Below are 26,579 nucleotides of genomic sequence, written 5' to 3'. Positions count from 1 at the left end.
CTGCGATCGCCTTGAATCATGAAGAGAAGAAATTCTGTCTCAAAGTACTCTTCTGTCAAAAATCTGGCAGTCTCCCCTCTCTATAGTTGTATGTGCTCTCTTTACGATTCCTGCTCTTAACTAAGAAAATTATTAATAGATCCTGAAATACTGGGCTGGGAGGTAGGATACAAAGTGATGTGGGAAGTTCTGCCTCTAAATAAGCTTTTAGTTGAGTCCTCAGCTTCCGCTTTGAGCTCTGAGGTGCTCCTACTTAAAAAAAAAAAAAAAATCTGTCAGTGAAGCACGCTGCTGTCTTATTTGTTTCTCTTCTTTCACATAAAACCAAGGCTGTCATATGGTTGTGGGAGCCTGCAAGAAACAATATTGTGAACCTTTTCAAACCTCTTAATATGTTTTCTTCTGCTGCGTTGAAGTGATGCTGAATGCGAAGCTGTTACCTTTTGAAAGGCTGGTAGTTAAAGAAAAACTGTGTCGATTTTGTTGGAGTTCTTCAAAAGCACTGATGAAGCGGAGAGCAAGGATACAACACATGAATTACTAGCAAAATAAAGTTAGTTAGGATTTGTGGGTTTTGGGGCTGAGGGATCTGGAAACTTAACATGAACTCTGAATATCCCCACCCCCCTGCTGCCTTTGTTCTTGTGCTTCTTGAAATGCATTGGTAAGGATAATAATTTAAGGAAGGCTGAATTACTACGTCCTCAGGACGAATACAGAGGAGTATACCTTCTACTGTGGTCTCTTATCCTCTTTGTTATCCCAAGATCAGATTAAAAGGTGCTAATAATTTTCATCCACATTCTCAATAACTGAATAGTCAGGTAATTAAACATTTATACTGAAAATTTGGAGATCCAGCTTTGTGTGATGGAAGTACTGTCTCTTTAGAAACACAAAAAATGTTTGCTTTGCTTGATTGCTGCTCCCTCTTGTGGGTTTCAGGCCAGTTTAAACAAGCTTGAAGTTCATTCTCTGTCTTTTTAGATGGAATAATTAATCAGCAGTACTCGTCTGATCTACTGAGTGGGATATTGACCTTAAGACTTGCTTCACTGCGTATCTCTACAAATTAGAACATTCTTTTATATCAAGAGGACTAAAACTGTAAAAGCATTTAATTCACTTCTAAGATTTAATTTACTTTCTTCCAAGAACTTATACTGCTGTGCTGTTAGTATATAGTATGATTTACTTTTTTGTAAAAGCAGAGAGAAGTCTGTATCATAACTGTAACCAGACTTGACAAGTGCCTGCTATACTGACAGGATTAAGAACTCTCTCACATCTCCTCCCCTGTGGTCAGCGCTTCTGAGTTGCACTTCACAGGCTATTGCTCTTGTCTGCAGAGAGCTGCTATGTTATGCAAGTTGCTCCTGAAAACTAAACTCCGAAAAAGAGCTCTGTTTGCTTCCTGTGTGCTCTCCTGTATACCCAATAAATGCAAATGCCGTAGCTGTGCGAAAGATTAATTTTTTCCTTGTAGTTTCTCAATTGCTCTGCTGCCATAAAAATCTCTGTATGTAATGTGTTGTGTCTGAAGATTTCAAAATACTACTTGTGTTTGTTTTCCTCCAGAGGGACATATAATCTCTATTCTCTGGACAAGAAACTGAAGCGCAGTGGAATTCTGAATTGCTCCTAATTGATGGCAAAGACCTGTGCAACTTCACTGACTAGTTCTTGGCATGAAGCTCTTCAAAAATTTCCCACTGAAACTTAAGAGACAAATTGTTCTGACCTATTGCAAAATGGAAAGGTCCCACATTAGTGTGACACTGAAATAACAGCAGTTCACATGATCTAATTCCAATCTTACACCATTTCAAAATAATGATACAATTTGTCTTAGCATTGGAAGCTGTTCAGTTTCAATCACTTAACTGATGTTGAACTGTTTGTATACAGGAACTGGAATATGGCTATTAAATCTTAGTATGTACTTGTCTCCTATGCTTTTATTAGGCATTTTCGCTCCCCCGCCAATTTTTAATTTTCACTAGTATCTTATTTCCCTTCCCTCTTGTGCTCTCTTGTTCTATATTGATAATTTATTTTGGCTATGTAATGTTTTCTGCATATCCCACTGTGTGCTTTGCTTGGCCTGCAGTATTTTCAGCACCTTTTTCCCTTATCTTCCTTACCTCACACTATCTGTTGCATAATTTCTCAATACCACATAACTTGCATGGCCAAGAACTGGGCATTTCATTAGTGTCTGACCAAGTGACTCCAGTTTTTGGGTATCTGATAACATTTGAAATCTGTTACTGCCTCTGTACCTCTTCAAGAGCATATAATATGGGGGAGTATTCAGTGAATTACTTGAAACTTCTGATCTTTGTTTTACTTAGCCTTAAAAGAATAAATCAGTCTGAAACTTGTCTGGATGCAAAGACCACAGTTCTGTGGAGACACAGTGGTGTTGGTGGACATATACTTTCCTGCAAATGTATTTGTACTTACTGTGGTGCAAGTAAAGGCGGGTTTTTGGTTGGCTTTTTTTTTTTTAAGGTGATTAAACCAGAAAGCAGGTCCACTTGATTTGAGAAACAAAACAGAATTTAATCTTGTATTTATTCCCTTTCTTAAAGCTTTATGTAACTTCTTGTCACAGATTGGGTAATCCATAAACTAGTATCAGTAACCTGTATTTCAAAACCTGTTGGGTATTTGGGTTTTTCTCCCTCTTCTTGACTGGTAGTTTGAGCATTGTTTTAAGCAGTTGCTGAGGTTTGTATCTACATTTTAATGTGCTGAAAGTGCAGAGCTGTGTTCAAGATTTGCCAACTTTTATTCAGATTAAATTTGCAGTTCAGTGGAGAACAGAATGCGGTCCCCACAGATTACATTGCTTGTAGCAGTCCCTGAATTTCAGTTCTTATTTATGTTTCAAGTATTTTTACTAGTCAGGAACAAAAACTCTGTTTATGTCCGTGTTCAAAAAGATGTTGGCATTCGCCCAGCCCCGGAGCCCTCCCCAACCTGTGTTTATGCTGTAAAGAAGCTGGATGAAGTATCACTGTTTATTGCAGGCTCCAGATTTGGTTATGCTGCTTACTTTGTGAGCATGGTCAAGACAAATGTGTTTACTCTTCAGTAATATGTACCAGTGGCTGAATTATTTTTGCATGTGTGCTTCCTTACTGACAGTCTTTCTGCTGACCTCCCCGTGTGCTGGGTGCTTGCGGACCGGTCCTGGTGGGAAACACTGGTTGTAGCTTTGCTCCCTTGCTGGAAAGAAATGGCAGTCAAGCACCAAGAATCTGAAATATAATTCAACTCTTTTTTTTAATTTGTGCTATCATGGAAGGATATCAAACTAGCAAGAATGCAGGGTCATTAAGGTGGTAACTTATCTTTCATCTTTCACTTTATATTTGGTTTAAGCAAAAGTTATCCAGTTCTGTACGTTGCCAATTCATTTGCACTACCTGGATAACCCTAGTGCTTGTATTATAGCAAGCATACTGGTTTTTCTCTCCAAAGAAAGAAATTCAGAATGTCAAACATATGCATTTTGTCATAAAGAAAGATTTAAAGCCTTTTGAGGAGTACAAACTATAGACTTACTGTGGGACGGGTTTTACAAGCTTTTATCTCCCTTAGGTACCCCTTGTTCGCATACTGCCCCTCTTTCAGCCAGATTGCTCTAAGCCCTCTGAAGTCTGCAGTGAACTCTGTGCGACTTTAATTCCAAAGGCTGTTCTACAATCAAACACAAATATGGTATTTAAAAAGCACTCTGGAATACAACCATTCTACTTGTGTGTTTTGAGGTTCGGTTTTATCTAGATTTTAAACAAGGAAAACCGTCGCTGCAAAACACTGCTGATCTAACAGAGGGAGAACTAAAAGGATCAGTGTGGTCACTGTAAAAGAGAAATTTCTCTCTTTGTAAAGAAGCTGGGTAAAGCAAATGGAAGAAACCACTGAATGCAGCTTCATGCAAGTAAGTATTTCAGGAGACAACACTGGGAAGCTCTATATGCTTTTCTTGTGAAATTCCAGTTCATATTTGCTAATACTCAGTTAGTGGGTTTTGTTTAATTTTTTCCTTCTAGGTATCATTGTAGCCTCAACAATTCTGATTCATTTACTTGAATGAGTGATCCAGCTGCTTCCAAGGTCAATGTCGACTCCTTCAAAACTCTTTTTCATGAGTGATAGTCTTGATCTAAAGTATATGAGTGCGGTGTTATACAAGGTGTATAAAACGTGTGGTTTTGTTCTTTGAGATAACAGCTGTAGAGTGGTATCCAAATTCTTCTCTGGTGGGAGCAGCCACTTACTAGAGCTATTTTGAGAGAAAATGCCAATTGAAGAAGTGACAGAAATGTGGTTAGTTGATACTGCGTTGGTCCTCCGCCGGATAATAGAAAATAGAAAGAAGAATAGAAAATTGGTTGGGGTTTAAAGCTGTAACACACTTCTGCAGAGCTGCCAGCCAACATCCTATATTGGAATTGTTCTTTCATCTCTGTTTTGCTTTTTCAGAGTATGGAAACGGGACAAGTTATTTATTGCTAAATAGCAGTGGAAGTGGTATGCCCTATATATACAGTGATCTTCCCATTCTCCAGGCTCTGGAGCTACAGTGCTGATGAAAATCTCTGGGTTTACAGGGTTCTACAGAACTGATTTTCTGCAGAATTCTGTAATTTTCTTCTGAATCTTGCCTCTGAAGCCGCTTTCAACTCTCCAGCGGTTTCTCATGGAGAGGGTTTGTTTGAATTGAAGGATGTACTTCGAGCACTTTTCCCTTCCCTCCTACCACAAGTCCAGCGCATCTTAAAGTGGAATCCAGTTTGCAGCTAACCCATCTGCAGCTAGGCTGGTGGCTTAGTATGCAAAGGGAACCCAGCACTGCAACAGAGACCACGCCAGGTGCGAGCCACCAGAGAACTTGGTGACAAGCTCTTTATTACTAGTGTGCATGTGAAGGTACGTGACCAGGTAGCAGAGGGAAAGAGACCATATCACTTTCCTGAGTAACTAGTAAATTTTACAATCATATCACTTTAAACCCCAAGGGGAGGGGGAAAAAAAAGAAAAAAAAAAATCATTTACTAAGGTAATAAATGCCTCTAAAACACTGCTAGGGTCTATGGAAATGATTACAGGATACCCCCTTTTAACAGGTGTTTTAAGATCCTTGTGGCAGGATTTACTTTGGTAATCCATGCAAGCTCCTGATGGAGTTCAGTTATTGTTTAGACTTTCTTTTTAGCAGCGGCCCCTTGTGACTGCATGACAATATAATTTATGAACTAGGACGCAACTCCCTAATTGCCTCTTACATTGTAGAGCTGTACACGCTGTTCACTGCAGTGTTCTGCAGAATAAACATTCTCCTTCTTTATGGGGGGAAAAAAGGTCCGTGTCAACAAGACTTCCCAGCCTCTGGTCACATGCTTAAATTATATCTGAGAGATGGGTTTCCTGGCAAACACATAAGCGAATGTTTCTCCGAAGTGGACAATGTTCATGTGTAAATTCCTCATTAGCCGTGGGTCTCTTCCCCTCCTCCTCTTCCCAGTCTTCGGCTCAAAATGTTAAGCAAGAAGACCAAGAATGCTGACCCCTTAAAGACAGATAACTCGCAACAGCACCATCGGCATGTCAGAGGGGAGCGTCTGCCTGTTCGTACTCCCTGCTCCTGGCACTTGGGAATTAATGAAAAGAGAAAAACAAAGCTCTGGTATTCTGAGAAACTTTAAAAACAAAATAAGAAATCAGTCTTGGAATGCCCTTGCAAGAAAAATTTTCCATGAAAAAACTTATCGTTTAATCTCCCACCAAACTTCAGTCTTGTAGGATTGCATGGTGTGAATGAGTCCGATTCAGAAAAATAAGCTTAGGTTGCGGTTAGGGTGGTCATGGGAAACTCCATAACAGTTCTTTTGGGCAGTTTTCCTCTGTAGGTGTCCTTATTATCCCCTTTGTATGGGAAAATTGGACACTTCTCAAAGTGAACTGTCAATTCTTTGCTAAGTTGTTTGATAATGAGATTCTTCAGTGTTTGCAAAGGATCTTAAGGTAAAGGCGTGATCATTGTACATTTAAGATGCCAGATTAGTTTATTCTCTGCAGTGAATATAGTCAAATATTTGGGCTGAAACCATAATTATGCTTAGCTGTAAGTCTGAATTTTTGGACTTGGCTTTTACTGTGAATTGGATGCTGGTTGCCTTTTTTTGCGTGTTGAGTTGGAGAGCTTGAGGAGATAACTGTGGCACTCCCAGAGTTTTGAAATGCTGCTTGCGTTTCCGCACCTAACGTCCCTAATGGAGGGTAGGACTGATTTGCTGAACCTCTGCCCTTCTGCATGGTGTTCTTTGAAATTACTGTTGGTCTTCCAATTTACAAAATTTGCAGTCGTGGTGGAAATAGTAAATGCAGCTTCCAACTCTTTAAAGCTGATTCGGTTTGAGGTAGAGCCTGGGAGGTGGCAAAGCCTAATATTGTGGATACACCAGCAGAAAAGCACTTTTTTTAGAAGTAAAAGTCTCTTACTGGATCACTTCTGTGTATGTTTTTTGTTTACACAGATGTCTGTATACTCAGGTTCTGTGAGATGCTCCTAACTAAAGCTTTATTATTTTTTTTTTGTCTGATCTTTTAAAATTCTGTGGGGTTTTTTGGGGTTTTTTGGGTTTGTGTTGTTTTTTTCCCCATTATTAAGCAATGGAACAGAAAAGTTTAAGAGTAGGTCAGGAATTTATTGGCTTATGGAAACTGTTCTTAAATCTGTCTCCTCTAAAACGGAAAGATCATGTAACTTTTCATACACCCGTATTTCAGATTTCTGAAGCTTTCTGATAGTAGCAAGACATCAATATATTCAATCTCAAAATGCTTTTGAGTTTTGAAGTGGAATGGATTCCCTGAGCTGAATGATAAACATGCCATGTACAGGCTGCCCAAGAGTCTTCAACTTCCCCACTAGTTTGTCTGACTTCAGTGTGGCGAGAAGCACTTGCGTCTGGTTCAGCAGTTTCCTTCCTCCTCCTTGCTGCATCGCATTCGAGCCTCAATAGAAAATAGTCTGTTGATACTGGCAGTACATTTTGGTGATGAAAACCGGACATTGTTTTCCTAAGAAGCGCTTAGTTGTGTATATTTGAGTTCATTGCCTTGGTTACGGTTTACAAGGAGGTTTTGTTGACTTTGCCAGCCGAGCTGCAAGGGTGCCAGGATGCCCACAGCAGACAGGGATGATAAAGTGAAATGCATGCCTCGTTTCTTCTGTCTTTGTGATTTCAGATGGGTGTTACTCTACAGATTTTTATAGACTTTCTTGAACATTAAGAAGAACAAGAGTATGAACTTGGCAAAAAAAAAAAAAAGGCTCCAGTAACCAAATTTTTCTTCTGCTAGGATGTACTTTCCAGCCTTTTTCTCCACAAAATGAGACTTGCTTTGTCTGCTCCCACTGTTTGGAAGACCAGTAGTAAATGTGATATGGAGGGACATTACTGAAATTCTAAGAGACACTACTTGAAGAGAATAAAGGAAATGCACAATAGAATTTCTTTTTCTCAGGTATAAATAAAATAAGCTGAGTTACATATGTAGGTGATGGATAGTGTTGGGAGGTAACTGCTGGTATTGCTTAAGAATTGATACTGGCGTGGGCCAAACTGGAGCCAGTGTGCTCTATGTTGCAGGTTTTTTCAGTGTTTAAACCTGTCTGTAAAAGTTTTGACTGCCATATTCCTACTTGAAGCCCTGCTTCCGTACCTCTCGAAGTACCTCTGGCACAACACGCCCTGAAGACAAAAATAATCAATTGGGTGTGACTTGTGTTGGAGGCCAGGCTTCCTTGGAATTTGTTTGCATCATCAGTGATTGTAACATACCTTGAAGATGACTGTATGATCTTTCCCTCTTCCTTTTGATGTAATTCCTTCGTACTTATGAGTAAAGGGTTGCAGTTCTGTGAAACTGATTTTTAGGATTTAGGCCTGTATTTGTGGAGGAATGCAGTGTGTTGTGTGCAGGCATGCATTTTTTGTGTATGCATGGTTGCAAAGGTGAAGTATGTTCCCCAAGGAGAGATAAGGAGTCTGTCATCAGAAACTGTCCTAAGCACCATAATTTTTTTCTGCTTACAAGTACCTGAGATGAACTCAGTTAACCTACCAGGTTTATGAAAATGTTGGCTGACTCTTTTTTTTTTTTCCCCTTTTCAATCTCTCCTGTTACCTGTTTTTTCTTATGCTCAAGTTAGCATTGTGCTACATGTCACGTATATTTCCTTGGTGAACATTCTTCCTGCTTAGATGTCTCCCTGAATTCATGTCAGTCTTGCAATGTCCTATTTCAAATGGGATATGCACAGACGCAAGAACCATCCACTGAAGGCATGATGTTTAGCAGACCTTCAGGTCCTTTGGCTATCTTTCTGAGTATGGCGGAGGTATGACTAGATAGACACTGTATTTCTGAGGTGGGAAAAAAAATAGACTAATACCCGCTTTCAGACAGTGTTCTCTAGGTGCTGTGAGTATCCCCTTGCTCCCCCATGTTACATAGCAGCAGTTGGAAGGGCAAGGAGTCAGAGCTAACTGTTCTCAGGTTAACAATGCTAAATAGCTTTGGCAAGCAAGCAAGTAAAATGCATCGCTGGCTTCCTAGATTGTGGCTCAGCTCCTGTAGTTACAGAACAGTATGCACTTGCTTTTTATTTAGTGGTGTCTGAAGGATCCAGTGGAGTGTGGAGCGCCAGGAGGAAGGAGAGATGAGGAAGAAAGTCTGTATGTGGGCAGACAGAGAACTCCCATTCTTGGGAAATCTGTCAGGACCTGTTTGGAAATCCAAGCAGAATGGGGCTTGCTTCATACAAAATCAATTCAGACATGCTGAAGTGTGTGTTTTGAATGCTGTCAGCTTTCTATTACTAAAAAATGGAAGTTCACTAGTATTAAAAAGACCTCTTGATCCTTCAGTTCCTACCCAGCAGGTCACTTGTGTGTTTGAATTTATCCTGAGGTATGAAGTGCTTCCTCAAGTAAACCAAATAAAAACAAACATCTTGGCTTCCACGTTGATTTAGAAAGTAATTAGAAAAAGGTGTGTGGGGGGGGGTCCTCAGTGATTTATGCCTTGTATAGGAAGTAGTCACATCTCTGGTGTATCTTCCAAGTGACAGATAGTACAAAAACTGTACAGATTTGCTAGTAAATGTAAGGGGAGGTTAATTCTCATTAACCAAGAAAACCAGAACAAATTGTCTATTTTAAGCTAAGATGATAACATGCATACTTCTTCATGCTGAGTTGTTACGATGCTTCAGATTTACACGGTTAACATCGATCTCCTTTCCTTTTCTTTCCTTCTCTGTTAAAACTTCTACATATAAGGCAAGACATATTTTTCCTGAAGAATTAACTCCAGTGCCTGGCCCCCGGCTACCTTGGGGTGAGCTGCCATAGTCCAGAAGTGCCTTCTTCGCAGCTGATTATGATTTTTGGATTTCTGTAATGTTTGATACTGTTTACTGTACCAACATTAAATGCTGAGCACTCTGTGGGAATTAGGGCAGCACTTCTCTTGGACTTAGGGCCATTTGCAAAAGAAAGACTTGCACAGCATCGCAGGGCAGAGCAGAGCAGTTGCCAGCCTGAAGGCAGGATCACCCAGTGCTCGGGGTGCCAGGGTCTTCCTTCCTTCAGTTATTGTAGATTTCTGTTGTTCTTGGCTCTTGCTGATGGAGGGAAAGGGAAACATAGCAGACTAGGAACTTTATCGGCCTTAAATAATGGGCTTAGGGCTGTATGTTGTATCACCTGCTTAGGAAAGCATTTCCTGGTCATGTTATGTTGGCCTGGTTCCTGACTTCAGTATAAGCCATACCAAGGGATGAAATGGGTATCTGTTAAACGTAGATTTAAATTACAGATGTTTTCTCTGTACTGAATGTTGACTGCCTATGAAGTGTGCTGGGCAGACTATATTGACTGGCTTTCCTCTCCCCTTTCATTTCACGTATTTTGCTATGCAGGCACACCTGTCATATCCGTCAGCTAGCAGGTTTACCAAGAAGAAATTGAACACAAGGCTATAGTGTATCATTGAATCTCCAATTATCAATTTTCACAGTCGCTTAAGCCTGACTTTTTCTAATTAAAACCCAATACTTTCAAGGCATGTGATATGTTCCTGCTTCACAGGAACATATATTATTTCTGTTTCTATTAGTTTCTTCATTTTCATGCACACATTGAAGTGGATTTAAGACAGTTCAGATTTATTTTTTAAAAGCAAAGTTGGGTCCTTTACCCTGTAATGAAGGAAAATATGAATCACTAGTCAAAAATAACTTGTAGGCTCAATAGGTTGTTTTGGGGTTTAATGAAAGATGGAGACTTCAGAGACCTTATTGCAGCCTTTCAGTGCTGAAAGGGGGCTTATAGGAATGATGGAGAGAGACTTTTTACCAGGGCATATAGTGATAGGACAAGGGACAACGGTTTTAAACTGAAAGAGGGCAGATTTAGATTGGATACAAGAAATTAATTCTTGATGATGAGGGTGGTGCAGCACTGGAACAGGTTGCCCAGAGAAGATGTGGATGCCCCATCGTTGGAGGTGTTCAAGGGCAGGCTGGACGGGACTTTGAGCAACCTGATCCAGTGAAAAATGTCTCTACCAATGTTGGACTAGATGATCTTCGAAGGTCCCTTCCAACCCAAACCAGTCCGTGATTCTATGACTTACGTAAAACCCCAGTCTGTTTTACAAATGCAAAGCTTCCCTTCGCTTAAGCAGGGTTTCTCCCAGGGCCAGACTGCAAGTTAGACATCCCTAATACCTTTTATTTAAAGGAAGTGTGTCTGGCCTTTCCAGGGACAGTGGGACATGGCTGGGGTCCAGGGACTGTCAATGAATCCAGCTGAAGTATTGTCCCCCAAACGTAAAAGAGTGCCAGCGCTTCCAAATTAGCTAAAATATTGTCAGCAGCACGGCAGCGTGTGCTCTGCCAGCGTGAAAAACCAGATTCTCCGTACTGGGCTGGCAACTCATGGAAAAACTGAGCTCAGTTGCTGGGTGGAGGCTTTGCAGGGCTCCCCGACCTGTGCCGGCTGACCGGCAAGGAGAGGGAGCGCAGGGTTTAGTTGCTAAGGAGCAACCTGTTTTGCTTGTCTCTGCAACCGGAGAAAATCCGGTGCCAGGAAGAGATGACTCTCCGTGTGTTCTATTGTTGCTGCTGCGAAATTGCAATGGATAAAGTGAGCTGCTTGAGCTTTGGGAATTCTCCCTGCGCTAGTGGTTTCCTCCCTGCCCTCTGGCCTCTGTGAGGGGGTAGGTGCATGGACTTCGGATGGAATCGGGTGGAAATCGAGGTGGCACTGATTTCCCTGGAGCCAAGATTTCTGCTCTCACTGTGCTTTGAATTGTTCCTGGCGTATCATCCCATTTAAAAACACCTGTGTCTTCTAATCGTTCTGATTTTTTTCCCTTAGTGTGTTTTAGGCTCTTCCAGCTCATCACAAGAGATGTTTTGAAATGCAGAATTCCCTCTTTTTTTTTTTTTGTACAGCCGCTGTTCCTGTTTTCTCTTCTGCATTACTCTCAGATCCCGAGTAGACGCTGTATTTTTTTTTTTCCTGGCATTTTCTTTTGCTCAATTTTTTTTATTGCTTAGAGTGTAATGCTATTTCTTAAAGAATAAAACCAACACCGGCATATCCAGCGTTGATCCCCTGTTCTAAGCTCAGCTCTACACCACCCAACACACCATACTGATATAATTGCAGCAAATTAACAACAGTTATGCGGTTTATTTCCGCGATGCAAATGCTAGTTGATGTGAATATATATTTATAAGCCTCTGTTCAAGTGCTTCTGAATGTTATCTTCCAGTATGCTGGGAGAAGCAGCTATGCAGCCCGGAGGGCGGGCGTACGCTCAGCAGCGTTGCGTTCGGCGGTTGCTGGGGGTGTTTATCTTCCTCGGGTACAAAAAGGAGGTTTTGAGCTTTGAAGCCGTTCTCAGGATGGCGTTCCGATACCGGCTGCTTAAGGGAAGCCTGATGCTCGGGTTTCTGGGGTGATGGTGGGCGGGCGCAGCGGCCAGCCTGCCGGTAGCCGCAGAAGAGCGCTAAGCGCGCTCCCTTCTGCCGCCGCGACGCCCCGAAGCCGGGAGCGGACCCCTCGCAGCCGGCCGAGGGGAGCGCCGGGCCGCCGGCGGGTTCCCCCGGCCGCGGGGCCGGCCCCGGCAGCGCCCCGCCCCCGGAGCCGCGGGGGGCCGGGCCGGGCCGGCTTCCTGCAGCGCGGCGCAGCGGGGGCAGACGGCCGGCGGCGGCGGGAAGGAGGGGCTGGAGCCATGGAGGCGGCAGCCGACTGCCTCAGCCCGGCCGCCCGGCAGCAGGTAAGGCGCTTGCACCCACCCCACCCGCTTCGGGGGGTGTTGGGGAGCCGGCCCGGACCCCGCGTCGTGCCCACGGGCGTCCGTGGGAGCCGGGCAGCAGGGCTCTCGCCCCAGCAGGGACAGGCGGCCGCGCTGCCCCGCACTCCACGTGGTGGCACGGAGCGGCTGTGAGCCCTTGCGCCTGTCACACCGCCGAGCTCCGCTGCCCGCAGGCTTCCCCTGCGCCCTCGCTGTCTGAGCTCCAGCGTGGCGATCGAGGTGCTGGAGAGCGTGCTGGGGTCCGTGGATTTGTACCGCTTGGAGTTTAGTCTCCTTGTGGGCACGGCGTGTAATTCACAGCAGAGGTTGGTGCTAGTGAGGTACTTAGGACCGCCACTGACTGACAGCCGCGTAAGGTAGCTAATTCTTTAAAGTGCATGGAGTTTTCTAAGGCTTTCTTGTAAAAATCGGTACTAAAATGTAAGCTGCTTACTGCTCAGGTACGGGAGCCCGTATGCCAACTGAACCTGTTTTCTAAATAAAGTTTCAAACAGCCCCATGTGACCATAAAATGTGAATGGGCGGATTAGTAATCCGTTGACATAAACTGTCACTCTCCGGTTCACCGCTGTCATGGTACGAACGGGAGAGGAGCTGTTAGACAAGCCCATGATGGGCCTGTCTGTCTAACCAATGACGCTGGTACGTGGGTATTAGAAGGGAATCCTTATATTTATGTGTAGGGTAAGGTTCATGAACATGCTGCCTTTTAATACTAATTTGCATTTAAGAGAAAGGTAAGGAGTTAAGCAGGATGTGGACTGACCGAGCCCTATGTGATTCATAGGCTCATTGTCATATGAGTAAGTGGTGCAAAGTATGTTTATATTTATAATTCAGATGCAAAAAATGTCAGGTAAATATGCTGGTTTGACCTCTACACACAGAAGTCATTTATAGACGCTCTTGTTTTGATGCTAAGGAGTGTGTGATAACTCATGGTGAGCTCCTGGAACTTGCTGGTTTAGGTCACTTGTTACTCAAGTGGAGACGGAAAAAACATTGCTGTGGGTTAGCACTAGTTTTACCTGGTAGCTATGTTGGTCAGCTGTGTTACAGGAATATTGCAAATCAGGTGTTGCTTGTCTAAATAGGCTTTAAATTCTGTAGAAGTACAACAAACCTTATCAGATTTCTTTTGTCTGATGAAGTATGCCTTATGTAAATAGAGTGAACAGTTGTATAACACTTGAGGAAAAGCCTTTACGTCCAGAATATTGGAATGGGACGGCATCAGTCATGAAAAATTATGCTTGCCCGAAAAGTGACTTGCTGGCTGTATCTTAAGCATGTTAGCAAGAAGTTTAAATCGGCCTGAGAATAGTTATTGCAGAAATACATAATAGTAGTTGCATACAGTGAGCAGGTGTAATTTAGTCAGGCAGACTTGTGTTTTAAAGCTTCTTGGGCAGTGGGATCAGAGAGCTTTCTGAGTATGGTTTGGTGCTGGCAAACTAACGCTTCAGTCCTCCACAAAAAATATGATACTAACTTTGATTACTAGTCTTAGCAGCAGATAATTTTGAGTACATTGGAATTAAGGGGTGCTTTGTATAGATCGAAAACTCTTACGTATGTAGCTATGTGGCAAGTCAACATAGTCATTTTTCACTGCTCAAAAAAGCAGCATAATTTCCTGTCTTTGTTGGCAGTTTCTTGGGGTTTCCAGTCGAACAATGAACTCTTGGACATTTCATAAGGGAAAAGCTCTGAGAATGCACACCTTCAGGATGTGTGTCATTAGCCTCTACCTAACCAAGTCACCTAAATAATTCTCTCATCAAAATGATAATGAATGTGCAGCTTCCCCAACGCTGCGCTCGGGGCCAGGAAGTCGTCGCTTCCGTAACCATTGTGCATTATACGCTGGCCCTGGCAGCGCTGGCTATGGGTGCAACCAGACCTCGCCTCCTCTTCGAGAGTGGTATTTAAGAAGGGGGTGTGTGGGGGTAACTCTCCAGCAGTTGCAAATCTCATACTCCCACCTCTCCCCACTGCCTCATGCTGCAGACAGCAGGAGGTGTTTCTAACTCTTTCCAGCTGATATCAAATATCTCTTTTGGCTTTTTCTTTCTCTCTTTTTTTTTTTTTTTCCAGATGCAGTTGTACTTCAGTAGTGAACCAGGTTACAACCTGCTTAGTTTTGCCCTGTTCAGAGCTAACTGTACTGAACTCCTTAAGGCAGAATAAAGATCTGCTGCTGCATAGGACTGGATTTTTATTTTAAAGCTAAAGTGACCCTTAAGCAGGGGTGTCAAGTGCTGAGCAAATGGACCAACAAAAGCAACGAGCATTTTGCAGTGCAGCATTATTGCACTGCAACAGTATACTTGTTTTGGGGCTTAGGGGCTATAAATCATTCTGGGCAACTGCAATAAAATGACAAAAATGCAGCATGTGTAGTTATAGTATTTGAGCGAGCTACATAAATTAAGGTGATTATTTTTCAGCTGGTGTGCATTTCCGTGTTCATCTCAGCAGTGTGGTTGCGTCTCCTCGTTTTGCCCATAGGACTTTACAGAAGCCCCTTAGGAGGTTTTTTTTTTTGTAAGACATAAACAATACGGCTGAAGCTGCCAGTTCTCCTTGTCAGATGAGCAATACTTCATAAAAGGGAAGTTAAAAACGCTTTGTAATGAGTGCAATTAAGCTTCATATTTTTATTCTTCTGTTTTTGCCAGCGATCTGTCACTTTTGATTGAGGCCTGTATTGCTCACTGAGTCACTAGTGAATTTTTTATGATTTTAGGATTAGTTCCTTCAATTTTAGTGATCCCCGCCCCCCCCCCCCCCATCTTGAATCTGTTGAATAGTTATTTATGCTGGCAACCTTAAGACTGTCATTTTGTCATTTTAGCTTTTGTAGTCTGAATTTCAGAAGGCTGTATGAATTTATTGGTGATTTCATGACATACAGCTGTGTCTCTTGCAGGCTATGGTATCCGTCTCTGCCACTGCCCTTAGAGGTGACTTGGGTCTGGGTTCTAACAAGTGCTTGGGCTGGATGAAGGCCAAAGTCATCCAAGCAAAGCTTGTTCCGTTTTAGTCAGCACAGAGAGAGAAATGTGAAGTTAAAGTTGCTGTTTGCAGGGTGTGCAAGAAATCGAGGTATTTATAGCACAGAACTATTAATGTGAAAACAGAGTCCAAGACTTTTAAAGAGTGTGGTTTGACAAACTCGGACGAGTTCAGTCATGCCTCTGCTTTTGAGGAAGAGGTCCATAATAAATCTGACACCCTTACTGTGTTAGTTTAAAAGTCTGTAGGTGACAGTGGAGGTCCTATTATGAACGTCCATGCCGTGTGGCTTGCTGTTGGGGTAGCTGCTTCTGTCAGTAGGTGAGCTCTGCTTCTGCACGGGAGAATCTGCATGTAATAGTTCCTGTTTGTCTCCCACACTTGCTGCAGAATTTGCTGGACGTTAGGATTGCTACCAGACTTTTAGTTTGACTTTGATAAAATCATACACGATAAGTGTTAGGTGTGGATTCATCCCTGCCCTGATTGATTTACTTCCTCTGAGCTCATGAGCGATGCCTGGTTTGTCACCGATGCCACCTACAGAATACCAAAAATGTCCATTTGGGTTAACTAACTTTATTAATTAAAGCATGGTAGAAACAGGATTATGAAGGGCACAGGCTGATCATTTAATGACCAGCCTGATAATAGCGTAATACGTTTCTGCCGTGTTGGAGAACACCCTCCAAAGGCTTGTGCGTAGCCTCAGATGAGTGGGGTTTGGAAACACTGGGGTAAGATATTGGACTTGTGCAGCTGGGGGACTGTTTTTGCTCTTTGTCAGATGAGGACTTTCCTGGGGACCTGTGAGTATTCGGGAGCTCTTACTTACCCTCCCACGGGCTCTAGTGGTCCTGTTGTCTTAAAGTGCCAAAGGGAGATGGATGACGAGTAAGAGCACGTGAAGTCTGTCTTAACCAACCTTACCTGAGGAAATGAATTAAATTTTATTTGATGGAAATGTTTGGTTCATGCTTAATCATTATCTCAGTGCTATTTGTATCACTAATACCATCAGAGACCACTGCTTATTGCATTGATTAGATCATTGCACTGAGAATTTGTTCTCCTTGCATATTTCTTCTCACCCATAGTCTCATTTTGCTGCGGATTGGAAAACCCTTCAGGGAAGGATGGCCGGTTTCTTACGAACTGCCTTTGTTCAGCACAAATGAGCAGAGTTTTTGTCAGGAACCAGAATGAAAATAACTGTGTAATCATCTAAATAGCACCCAGACACCGCTGAGAACAGGTTTAAAGGTTCCCGTAGGGTATGTGCTGATGGCAGAATTTGTTATGTTAAAAAAAAAAGTTTAAAAGTTATTTAAAAGGATCCAGAATATATTGTTTCTCTTGTTTGTATTGAAAGATACTTGATGCTGAAGAGCTATGTGGCCATGGAAAGAAAAAGTTCATAAATAAAAAATATGCTTGTTCCAGATGTAAGCTATTGTTAGTCAAAGATACTAAGTGAAAACGCATTTTTACTCTTGCATCCCTTAAAGGTTTGCAGATTGGCTTTGCATGAGCAGATGGAGGACTGCAAAGCTGAAATGGAATAGATTAGAGACACCACCCCATGGATTGGCACTTAAAATTGAAACGTATCATACATGTAACCTGTCATTTACTAGGATGTTGCACAAAGAAAAATTAATTTAACTTACTGCAGTTGGTATCGGTATCTAGGGAACTGGTGAGCCTTGTTCTCAGGGAGGCCTTAGAATAACTTGCTAAACTTTTTTTCCCTTCCATTTTTCAAGTCGCTTCATTTCATTGTATATTGTGCTCACTTCTGGAGAACATATAATTCTGCAACATAGCTAGCAAGCATGTAAATCCTTTGGCCCTAATCATATGAGGAAGACAGAAGGGGGAATACTTACATGTGTGTGTTAAGCACAATAGCTGAATTTTACATACAGGCATAAAGATTTTCTAACATGAAAGCTCAGCTGGTTATTGAAATTCATAAGGGCAGTATCTACAATAACTTTAACATCAAAATAATCTTGTTTCTGTCTTTTTCTGGGAGGCGGGATGTTAGAGAGACACAGTTCTGTACTGCTTGTGTATTTTGCTTATGGAGACTTTAAGGTCCTGTGTTTTCCATACGGGGAAAAATACAGCTCATTGTTTGCACTGATGTTGTTCTTCACCCTGATCAGGTGCAACTTTCAAATTAGGTACAGAGTTAAGTTTGTTTACTTTCACTTTTGTGCTGTTTCTTAAAGACTACTTGGAGTTTGTGTGTCAGGATGAGGGAATGCATCTCTAAACCATAAGGAGTCAAAGGTGTTTAAAGCTGTTATCTCCTGTTCTCGCCCTCTCCAAAAAAATCCTTAATGAGCTGGAGTCCTTGGAGGAAGATTCCCCTTCCCTGGGGTTTGTGCATGTTGGGTTTGCACGGCTACTGGCAAAAGGTGGTGGTTGTTCATGTTATCATATGAATCGCCTGGCAGCCTCTTGAGATGAATAGCCCGGAGCAGTCCGTGTCTCTGACGCTGCCTTGTATTTACAGCAGTACCGACTGTGAGGTAGAGGTACAGTGGTGCTTCTTGAAATTTATTTTCAGATAAACAGAAATGGATCATGTCAAGTCAATATCATACTTGTTCCAATATTGTGATTTCTTACCTTTAGCATACATCTTACAGCACGTTTATGTAGTGGGTGTCGTAAATGATTTCAAACATTGCAGGTAAATCATAACGCTGCCTGGCAGGGATTCCGCCTAGTATTTGCCCAGCAGCAGGGGTGTGGGATTTTTTTGGACAACTGCGTCAGGTCGGTAAGTGCTGCTGAAGCCACGGTCCCTTGAAAACGCTTGTGCTAGCACACGCCTTCACCCCGGAGCCTGCTGTCATTTGGCTCTGTAAGGAACAGCACGCTGCGATGATGAGAGGGGACGGTTTTTGGGCGCAAGGGTGGAGGTCTGCTCTAGGTACGAGACCACAGGTGCATTTTGCAGTTTCTCTCCATGGCAGAGCCAGTTACCTTGAAATTCAAGCAATGAACTTGAGTTTGCAGAGAGCAGCACTCTGTGCAAAACCAACCCTTTTCTCTTTCTGCCATGGGCACTTTTTACCCTCTGGGAAGGTTTTTCTGTTGTTACAAGTAATTTTTCAGGCTGAAGTTGTCTGTATTGCAAGGATTAAAAACTCAGCTCATTTAAATAGATCGTATTTGCACAACAGGGAGCTGCAATAGTCGTCAAGGAATCTACCTGCCTACCAGTTCGAGTCAAGGGGCAATAAAGTATAACGGGAGAGAATGTTGGTAACGGCAGTATTTAGGAATTGGGGCTGTTTGTGGTGGGGTTTTGTAGAAGGTGGGTGATGTGAACTTAAATTTTGGCCTAGTGACTGTATATTTTGGATTTTGTTATTGCTGGTGAGGATTTGAGATCAACAGCACTGCAAGGCTCCTAGTCCTCCCATACACCAGCTAGTGCTTGGTTTTCACTAGCCCTTTTCTGTTAGCTGAAAGTTTCAGCCAACCTACTCCTTTTCTGTTTTTTTTCTGTGTTTTGTTTTGTGGTTTTGAAGGTTGTGGCACTTTTCCACAAGTTTGAGTGGTGAATATACTTACAGAAGGGAAAAGAAATTACACCTTTCTTTTTTTTCTGGTTTTCCTTCTGCTTAGAAATGCTAGTGAAAGCGCTGGCATCTTGATTTTCTGTATGCTTGACCTTGATATTTCTGCAGTTTTTCCTGTTAAATTGGATGCTGTACTTACTGTACAAGGTTTCGGAAGCAGAGGAGTTGGGTGTAACGCCAGGGTGACTAGCTGAGCGATGCCTTTTGCTCCCTGCTGAATTACGCTGCGCGAACTGCTCACAGTCGCACTGTAGCAAGCCTGAGCTAATTTTACATTTTTCTCTATAAGACTAACTGCTTTTGCCTGGGATTAAAAGCAGAATATTAAAAATGTTACTGTATAGCATGTTTCAGCACTTCCAACTGGGCTGAAATGAGGAAGCACTGTCGATCTCCTGAGAGGCCTGTTCTTGGCAGATTTCCACTCCAGAGAGGTTTGGACTTGAATATGGATGTCTGAAGGCTTTAATTGAGTTGGTGCATTTTCTCAGGTTCCCTACTCCCTCGCCTCCATTATTTCAGCCTTAGTTGTGCATAGTCATGCTGAACAGCAGTGTTTACCTAACTGCTGTGCCCATGTACGCGTGTGCAATGTCAGCGGTTAGGAAAAATGGCACATAATGTGTTTGCTGTTGGTCAAATTAATTCATCAATAAAAAATAACCTGCGCCTCAGGGGAAAAAAAAAACAACAGAGCAAAACCTGCCTTTCTTAGATAAATGTCGCTGTTTCCTCTCTATCCACACAAATAGTAATTAAGGAAACGCAGGGCACTTTTAAACACGACTGCTAACCAAAGGTAGTGCCTACACGAGGGTGTATTACCTGCCTGTGAAGCATAACAAGTTATGGAAGGCAGGGCCATTACTTGCAATAGGGAATTAACTCCTACAGATGTGTTTACAGTCTTGCCGAGTCAAGTCTCCCTATTTCATGCCCTGCTTAACAAGTGTGTTTCACGTTGAATTGTCCAGCTTTTATTTCATTGCTGTGTTCCCGTTCGCAGGCTGAAGCAAGACTCGCAGCAAAGCGGGCGGCACGGGCAGAGGCACGGGAGATCCGAATGAAAGAACTGGAGAGGCAGCAGAAAGAGGTATGGTCAAGGCTTTTGGGGGGGGGGGGGGAGCGTTTTGATCATCTTCTTCCCTGAATATAATCCGAGATCCTGGAACAAAGGGTTAATCTATATTTTGTTGAAACATTAATAGCCTGTGTAGAGCTAATGTTGATCATAGGATAGCAAATAAAATAGCCTGGAAAAAATACGGATTGTGGCAAGAATTTTATCTTAGTGAAGCCAGTATAATTATTCACGGAAAATACTGCTGGTTAGTTAGTAATCATTGTTAAATATTAAACTTTGAAGTACACAGCTTGTACTGTGGGGGGGTGGATTCTTATCACTTCAATAGAAATCTAATGAATATGGAGGACTCTTGACCATTGTATAACTCTTTACTTGCAAGTTGTTTTGCTTCGTTGCTGTGAAGCTGGCATTGTGGTCGCCCCCGTTTGTAAAAATGATGGTCTGCTGTTGGCAGAAGTAATGATAGAAACTGAACTTGGCAAAACATTACCTTCTCCAGAGTGTTTGAATTGAATGCCTGGTGTAGTCTCTCCCAAATTCTGGAAGAGCTAATTGTTTTTATATCATCAGCAAAGTTTCTGTGCCTCTGCATGTCAGCGTGTGGGAGATCACGGGCTTCCAGTGTAGGAATGATCGTAAAGACCAAAAAGGCTTGTTCTGCTCCTGTTGCGTTTGACAAATAAGAGCTGTACTAAATGTCATTCTCTCCACTCCAAGAAACTGAGAGCAGGGTTTGTTTTGAAGCTCTGGAAGGTAGAGCAGTGCTATTAGAATGGGGCTGCAAGCACGGGTTGGCACAGGTGGACTGAACCAGAAAGGCTTAAAACTCAGATTTGTTGATGTGCATTTAATGAAACAACAGAGTAGACATAACAGGGCCAGCAGCAATCTTAATTTAATTTTTTCAAATATACTTTGAAGGAAAGGGAAGTAGTAAGGCGTTTGGGGGCAGGGTATGGGCATACGTAATAAGAATAAATGTGCATCTGTGCTTTAGGGTGCAGAGAAGGATTCGGTTTAGCTTTTAAGCAGTGAAGGGGGATGCGATAGCAGACTAGCGTCAGTGCAGGCTGACGTGGAACAGAAGCACTTGGGCAGTTTGCCTGTGCTGGAGTCTTGTCTAGTTGAGGCACGTCTGGATGTGTCTTAGCACCCTGTAGCTACAGCAGGGTTAGATGTACCTGCAAACACATCAGGAGTAAGAGCTGTGTGGGAGCGCTGCTGCAAGCACAGTGCTTGTGGAAGAGAGGAGCCTCTTTCTGCTACAGTTGCTGCTTTTTGAGGGATGTTTCTTGCAACCTGGACCACAGTCAGAAAGCCTGGACTGCAGACAAGCATTGGTACTATCAAGTTGCCTGCTGTGCCTACAGCCTGAGTGATGGGACTTGCCGAGCAGCCTTTGGAAGACCTGTGGTAAACAACCACTAGGTGTTTTGTTTGGGCAGCAAACTAAATATGGGTGTCATGGCAGCTGACAGTGGTGTTACCATGTAATTTGCAGATAACTTTAATGCAGCTGATGACCCCCTTGATGATTAAAAACTGATGCTGCAAAGGGCGTCCTAGTAAATTGAAATTTTGGTATGAAAACTAAAGCTCGTGTGTGTGCTCGTGCAGTTAATAACTGAAGAGCTAATGATCTGAAAATCTGTGAAAACTACTTTGTATAGAGAGAAATCGCATGGTACGGGATGTCACTCCAAAATACCAAATTCGGTGAAAGCTAAGCCAGATATCCACTACAGTGGATATGAATTACAGTTTTGTAATTCACTGGCATAAATTAGTAATGTGACTACACATTTAATATTTTGCAAGCTTGGATATTCCATAATTTTTTTTCAAATAGCTTAATCTCAGCCCTCAGATGCAAGGTAGAGCTGGTAAGGATGGCTGCAGGAAGGTTTTCATTGCCAAAAGTATCTTGCAGATATAATGAAAGAAAATACAAATATAGAAAATTCCAAGCAGTGATCAACACAGGAGATTTGGCACTTACCCCTTAGAACATACAGTGATACTGGTGTCTGTACAGCTTGTTGTCTGCCATCTTCATTTTCCTTCGCAAACTTTTCAGAAAAATAAATAGCACATTCCCACTCCTGCCATGTTGAATAACCAGAACTTAAAGCACTTGCTTTACTACTTCAGAAGGCTTTTCAGAGCCAGTTACAGGAGTTAAAAAGCAATAAATAAATTTATTGTATGTGTATGTACTTGTTCATGCTTAAAGCAATGTACGTGCCCTGACAGGCTTCTTGTGGAGCATGGGTTATTTGAGAATATATTTACGTTGTTGGTCTGGGTTAAAAGTTTCCAGATGTTACCATTACAAGCTATAAACATGGCAGTATAGCTCTTGCTGGCAGTGAAGTAGGGTGTTTTAATGATTTGGATTTGGACTGGAAATTGGCTCCTTTCCTGCCCATCATGTAATATTAATGACATTTGCTTCATTTTCCTCATTTTAAACTAACTGGGTGACTTTTGCATCATGAGTCTACATATGTGATTTAACTAACGTCCTGTTGCCATTACAAAAGAAATATCAATGCAAAAGCATCAGGTATTTGAGATTTTTTGTTCTCTTATGAATGTTTCTGTAGGTAGAATGAGCAGCAACTTCATTAGAAGGCTACTAAAGTGCCCTGTGCTGCTTCTGTAGGCTAGCCATGTGTGAAGAATGCACCAAAGACTGGTCACAACTGTGTAGTAAAGCTCATCGGTAAATGACGAGGGCTACACGATGGAATCGCACCGAGCTCCTCTTTCGGCAGAAATTATTTCATGCAGCACATGTAATTGACAGCAGAAATCCCTGCATAGTCAATTCTTTTGGAAATTTAAAATTGTATTCATCATCAGCCACGCTATTGATAAGCTCCTTTCCTTTCAAAAGGAGCATACGATGAGAAGCTCGTGGCAGACAGCTTGGCTTTAGGTGATGGTGAGCACCTTGCCGCAGGTGCGGGCGCAGCCCTTGCTCAGGCTGCCGTACCTTTTGCCAGTGGTCGCTGCTGCTTGTCTCGTGGTCTGTGTGCTCAGAGGGATGGCTTGAGTAAACTTGGCTTGAAATATAAGGGGACTCTAAGAATTCTTCTGGAAACTTAATGCGAAGCAACATACTGCTGTAGTGTAACAATAGTTGGAGAAATTATATAGCAGAAATAGATGGGCTTTTGGAAGAAAACACTCTGAAGTGCAGTGTGAGATGTGGGAAAGTTACTGTGGAAGGCTGCTGCCGTTCGCTCTGGTGGGGCAGGATTGCAGATGTGTTCCAGAGGTGGTGTCATCTCATCACCTGGCATCACCGCATGCCAGGCAGCAGAAAGAAGGATAAGTGTGCCAGTGTTTTGGGGTTTGTTTTCCAGGGAGAGGAAGGTGAGGAGGAGAGCATGAGTACAAGTTTAATAGGAAAGTATAAACTAGGTAAATGAAAAGTGTTTTCTGAAGCTGAAGAAGGAAAATGAGCACAAGAATCATGATCTGATATATGCTAATTTATGAAGATAAGGGTAGTGGTCACTCTTGAATTGCATATGTATGTATATATTTAGTAGAAAAGCGGTTCCTGGACATGAGGCTCTAAGAAAGGCACAGATCTAGTAAATGTAACTGCTTGAATGCTTCTGACTTCTTATTCTGTGCTGCTTTGTTGTTGTTATCCACCAAAGATGTAAATAATTAATCTGGAGGTCACAGTAGGTTTTCTGGTATGCTTCTGTGCATAGTAAGTCAGTACAGGAGAGCTCTCATGTGAGGCAATGCCAACGCGTGTTCTAAGCTGAAGGAACGATTATAATAGATGATACTTGCTCCCTTGCCTGTTTCCATGCCACTGGTCCCCACCCAGCTGGTGGGATTCAGAGCAGTGATGGGTCCTTGTGTTTTGTACCATACTGTGCTGCCATGGTCTTTAAACATTTGGTTTACAGTTGCAGAGTCTAAGGCCAGTCCGTTTGGCTCATATTGTAGAGTCATGTTTGGTACTGAGACAATTGCTTGTGTACATTCAGATATTTGTTTTTAATTCACACAAAAGAGCAAGTCAGGAGTTGTCAGCTCAGTCTTCCTGAGTAACAAATTGTTAATTCTGATGGGGCTACCAGGTGAAATGGAGAGAAGAATTTTTTTCTGTGTATTTTTTTTTTCTTAGAAGCTTGGCATAAAATATATTAAAGCCTTTTTTTCCAAGAAATATTTAACAGTAATGTTTCAAGACACGTAAAAGCTGCAACATTAGGGCTAATTGTAGAGAACGTTTTATGTAGGAGTACCTTCTGTGTGTTCTGCTGGCAAGACTTTAAATGTCTCTTCGAGGACTGACACTTGGAGACCACAATTTAAGCTGATATTAGTGCCTGAAGTGAAAAGAGAATGATCTCCTCCCACTCCTTAATCTGCAGGATAAGATTCTTGCCTGCCAGTTCACACAGCAGATGAGCCTGTACTTTTAGTTCAAGGCAAGAGCATTGTGCTTGTCTCCTCGCTTCATTTTCAGTTCTTGCTTTAAGGACATAGCACAAAACTTGCCTTTGCTATTTTGTAAATTGATTCTTTGCCAGCATACTCATTTGCACGCACTTTTCCTCCTTTGTATTCATATTTCTTTGGAATAAAATGTTACTGTACTTTCTGACGTGGGTTTCTTTTTTTCCATGTCAGTTCCTTGAGCATGTAGTAATTTAATGTACTAAAGCCAAGTTAATGTGGGCAAAAGACTTGCTCACCCATCCTGTTGACTGTGACTTAGGCCCCTTCTTCCCTTGCTAGGATTTTGTGCCCCCAAGTCTGATCTGAGTCAGAGGGTCCCATGGCACAGCTGGCATTCGGGATTGTTCGAAGCTGTTTAAAATCCCTGGCAGTGTAGGAAAAACTAGAGAAAAGCAGAATTCTCGTGCCTTGAATGGGAGGGGAGAGACTGACTATGAAAGTTGGTGCTTGCATATACAGGGAAGAAATTAAGGAGGCTTGTGATGGTTATCTGTATCTTTCTTATACCACTAGTGTGAAGATGCACAGGAAAATTTGGAGGGGGACAATGTTGAAGATGCTTTTAGTAAACTCTGAATTTCTGCCTTCTGCTGCCATCTAACCATGCTTCACTGGCTTGTTCTGTCCGGTTCAAAAGTTACTTCTATGGAAAACGTTACATTTGTGGGAAACCTCAAGGATGAGGAAACCAGGAAAGCAGTCTGCCACTAATACTGTGGACAAAACCACATTTTTTGTCATACTGTAATACAGGAAAGTGCTATTTAAGACATTTGACTGCTTAGATGTCTATCAACTCTGTTAAGCTCTTTGTGGGGGGCATTCCTGCAATAGAAATTATTGCTTAAAAGTGTGTGGTTTTTCCTATAACAGTAGGATTTAGGATTTCCTACAACAGTAGGATTACTTTCCTAGATAATAATCTAAGGTCAGTACGCTGATGAGAGATCAGTCACTTTGGAGCAGAGCTGTTGGCTAACGGATGACCAAAAAATTCCATGTTTTATAAAAAGTTGGAAGAGTTACGATGACGCACTTGGCTTTGTCCCTGTGCCCCTCTCCACCGCCCTCCGCGGTGTCTGGCCCTGAACAAGGGCCTCGTTGTTATCTTACCCACTGGCAATCTGGGTCCTGGACACAAGACCTCTTGTGTGTCTTGCTTTGCACTCAACAGGAATACCTGCCATGCCAAGCCTGAAGCATTGGCATTTGGAAAAGACGACTTCCATGGTGTTGCCTCAAAGCATGGGTGAAACAACGGCATGGGAAAGTCAAAGCTTAAAGGTTAAACAGCTACGTGGTAATTGCCACATCTAAAAGAGTGGTGGTTGGCTTCTGTGTAAGGATGAAAGGCACTCTGTGTGTGCAACGGAGAAGCAAAAGATCAGAGTCGGTGTGCAGTCTTGGGAACTGTGGGAGGGTTTAGTTCATTTTCCTCTCCAAGGTTTTCTTAGAAAAGGTAAGCGAGGTGATTAGTGTGTGGGAATGCTAACTTCAAGTGTGGGTCTCAGTTATCCCCCCTGCGCTTGTAGGAATAGGAATTAATGCTTCTGAGGTATTAAGCTGGGTTCTGCAGTTGTCCTTCACGATCACGAAGGGGAACCTGATCAGCCCGTGGAGGCAGGGATTGAAAGAAGTACGCTCTGCTTCCCAGCATTGGGGTCTGAATTCACCTGAGGTTGCCCAGAAGAGCAATGGATGGCAGGGATCCACTGAATATCCCAAAATTCGGGAGGCTGACTACCCTGCCGCCTTGCTGACCAGCTGAAGGATTGGAGTCAGAGCAATGTAGCGTTCCCCCTGCGTGGTACTCGTAGAGCAGAGGGGCTGGTGTTGGTGTTTATTCAGCATCAGTGCTTATCTAGGAAGATAAGCAGTACGGCAGCTGCGGGCTTTGAGACCAGAGCTGAGATACATTTCCTACATATACAAAGCTAGGTGTTCAGCAGAGAAGCGGGGAGAAT

The 26,579-nt window shown here is 42.6% G+C and overlaps 1 protein-coding gene across 1 annotated transcript in view; it reads left to right on the top strand.

Moving 5' to 3' along the window:
- LRRFIP1 (LRR binding FLII interacting protein 1) overlaps positions 1–26,579 on the top strand; it is a 115,481-nt gene that overhangs the window by 30,187 nt on the left and 58,715 nt on the right. Inside the window, exon 2 of the mRNA XM_075153904.1 lies at positions 20,041–20,127. Coding sequence (XP_075010005.1) covers positions 20,041–20,127 — 87 coding nt within the window. The remainder of the gene's footprint in view (positions 1–20,040; positions 20,128–26,579) is intronic.

The sequence above is a fragment of the Calonectris borealis genome, chromosome 6 (assembly GCF_964195595.1).
Source record: "Calonectris borealis chromosome 6, bCalBor7.hap1.2, whole genome shotgun sequence".
NCBI lineage: Eukaryota > Metazoa > Chordata > Aves > Procellariiformes > Procellariidae > Calonectris > Calonectris borealis.
Note: the sequence above shows the minus strand (reverse complement) of the source record. Positions and strands in the feature narration are given on the sequence as shown.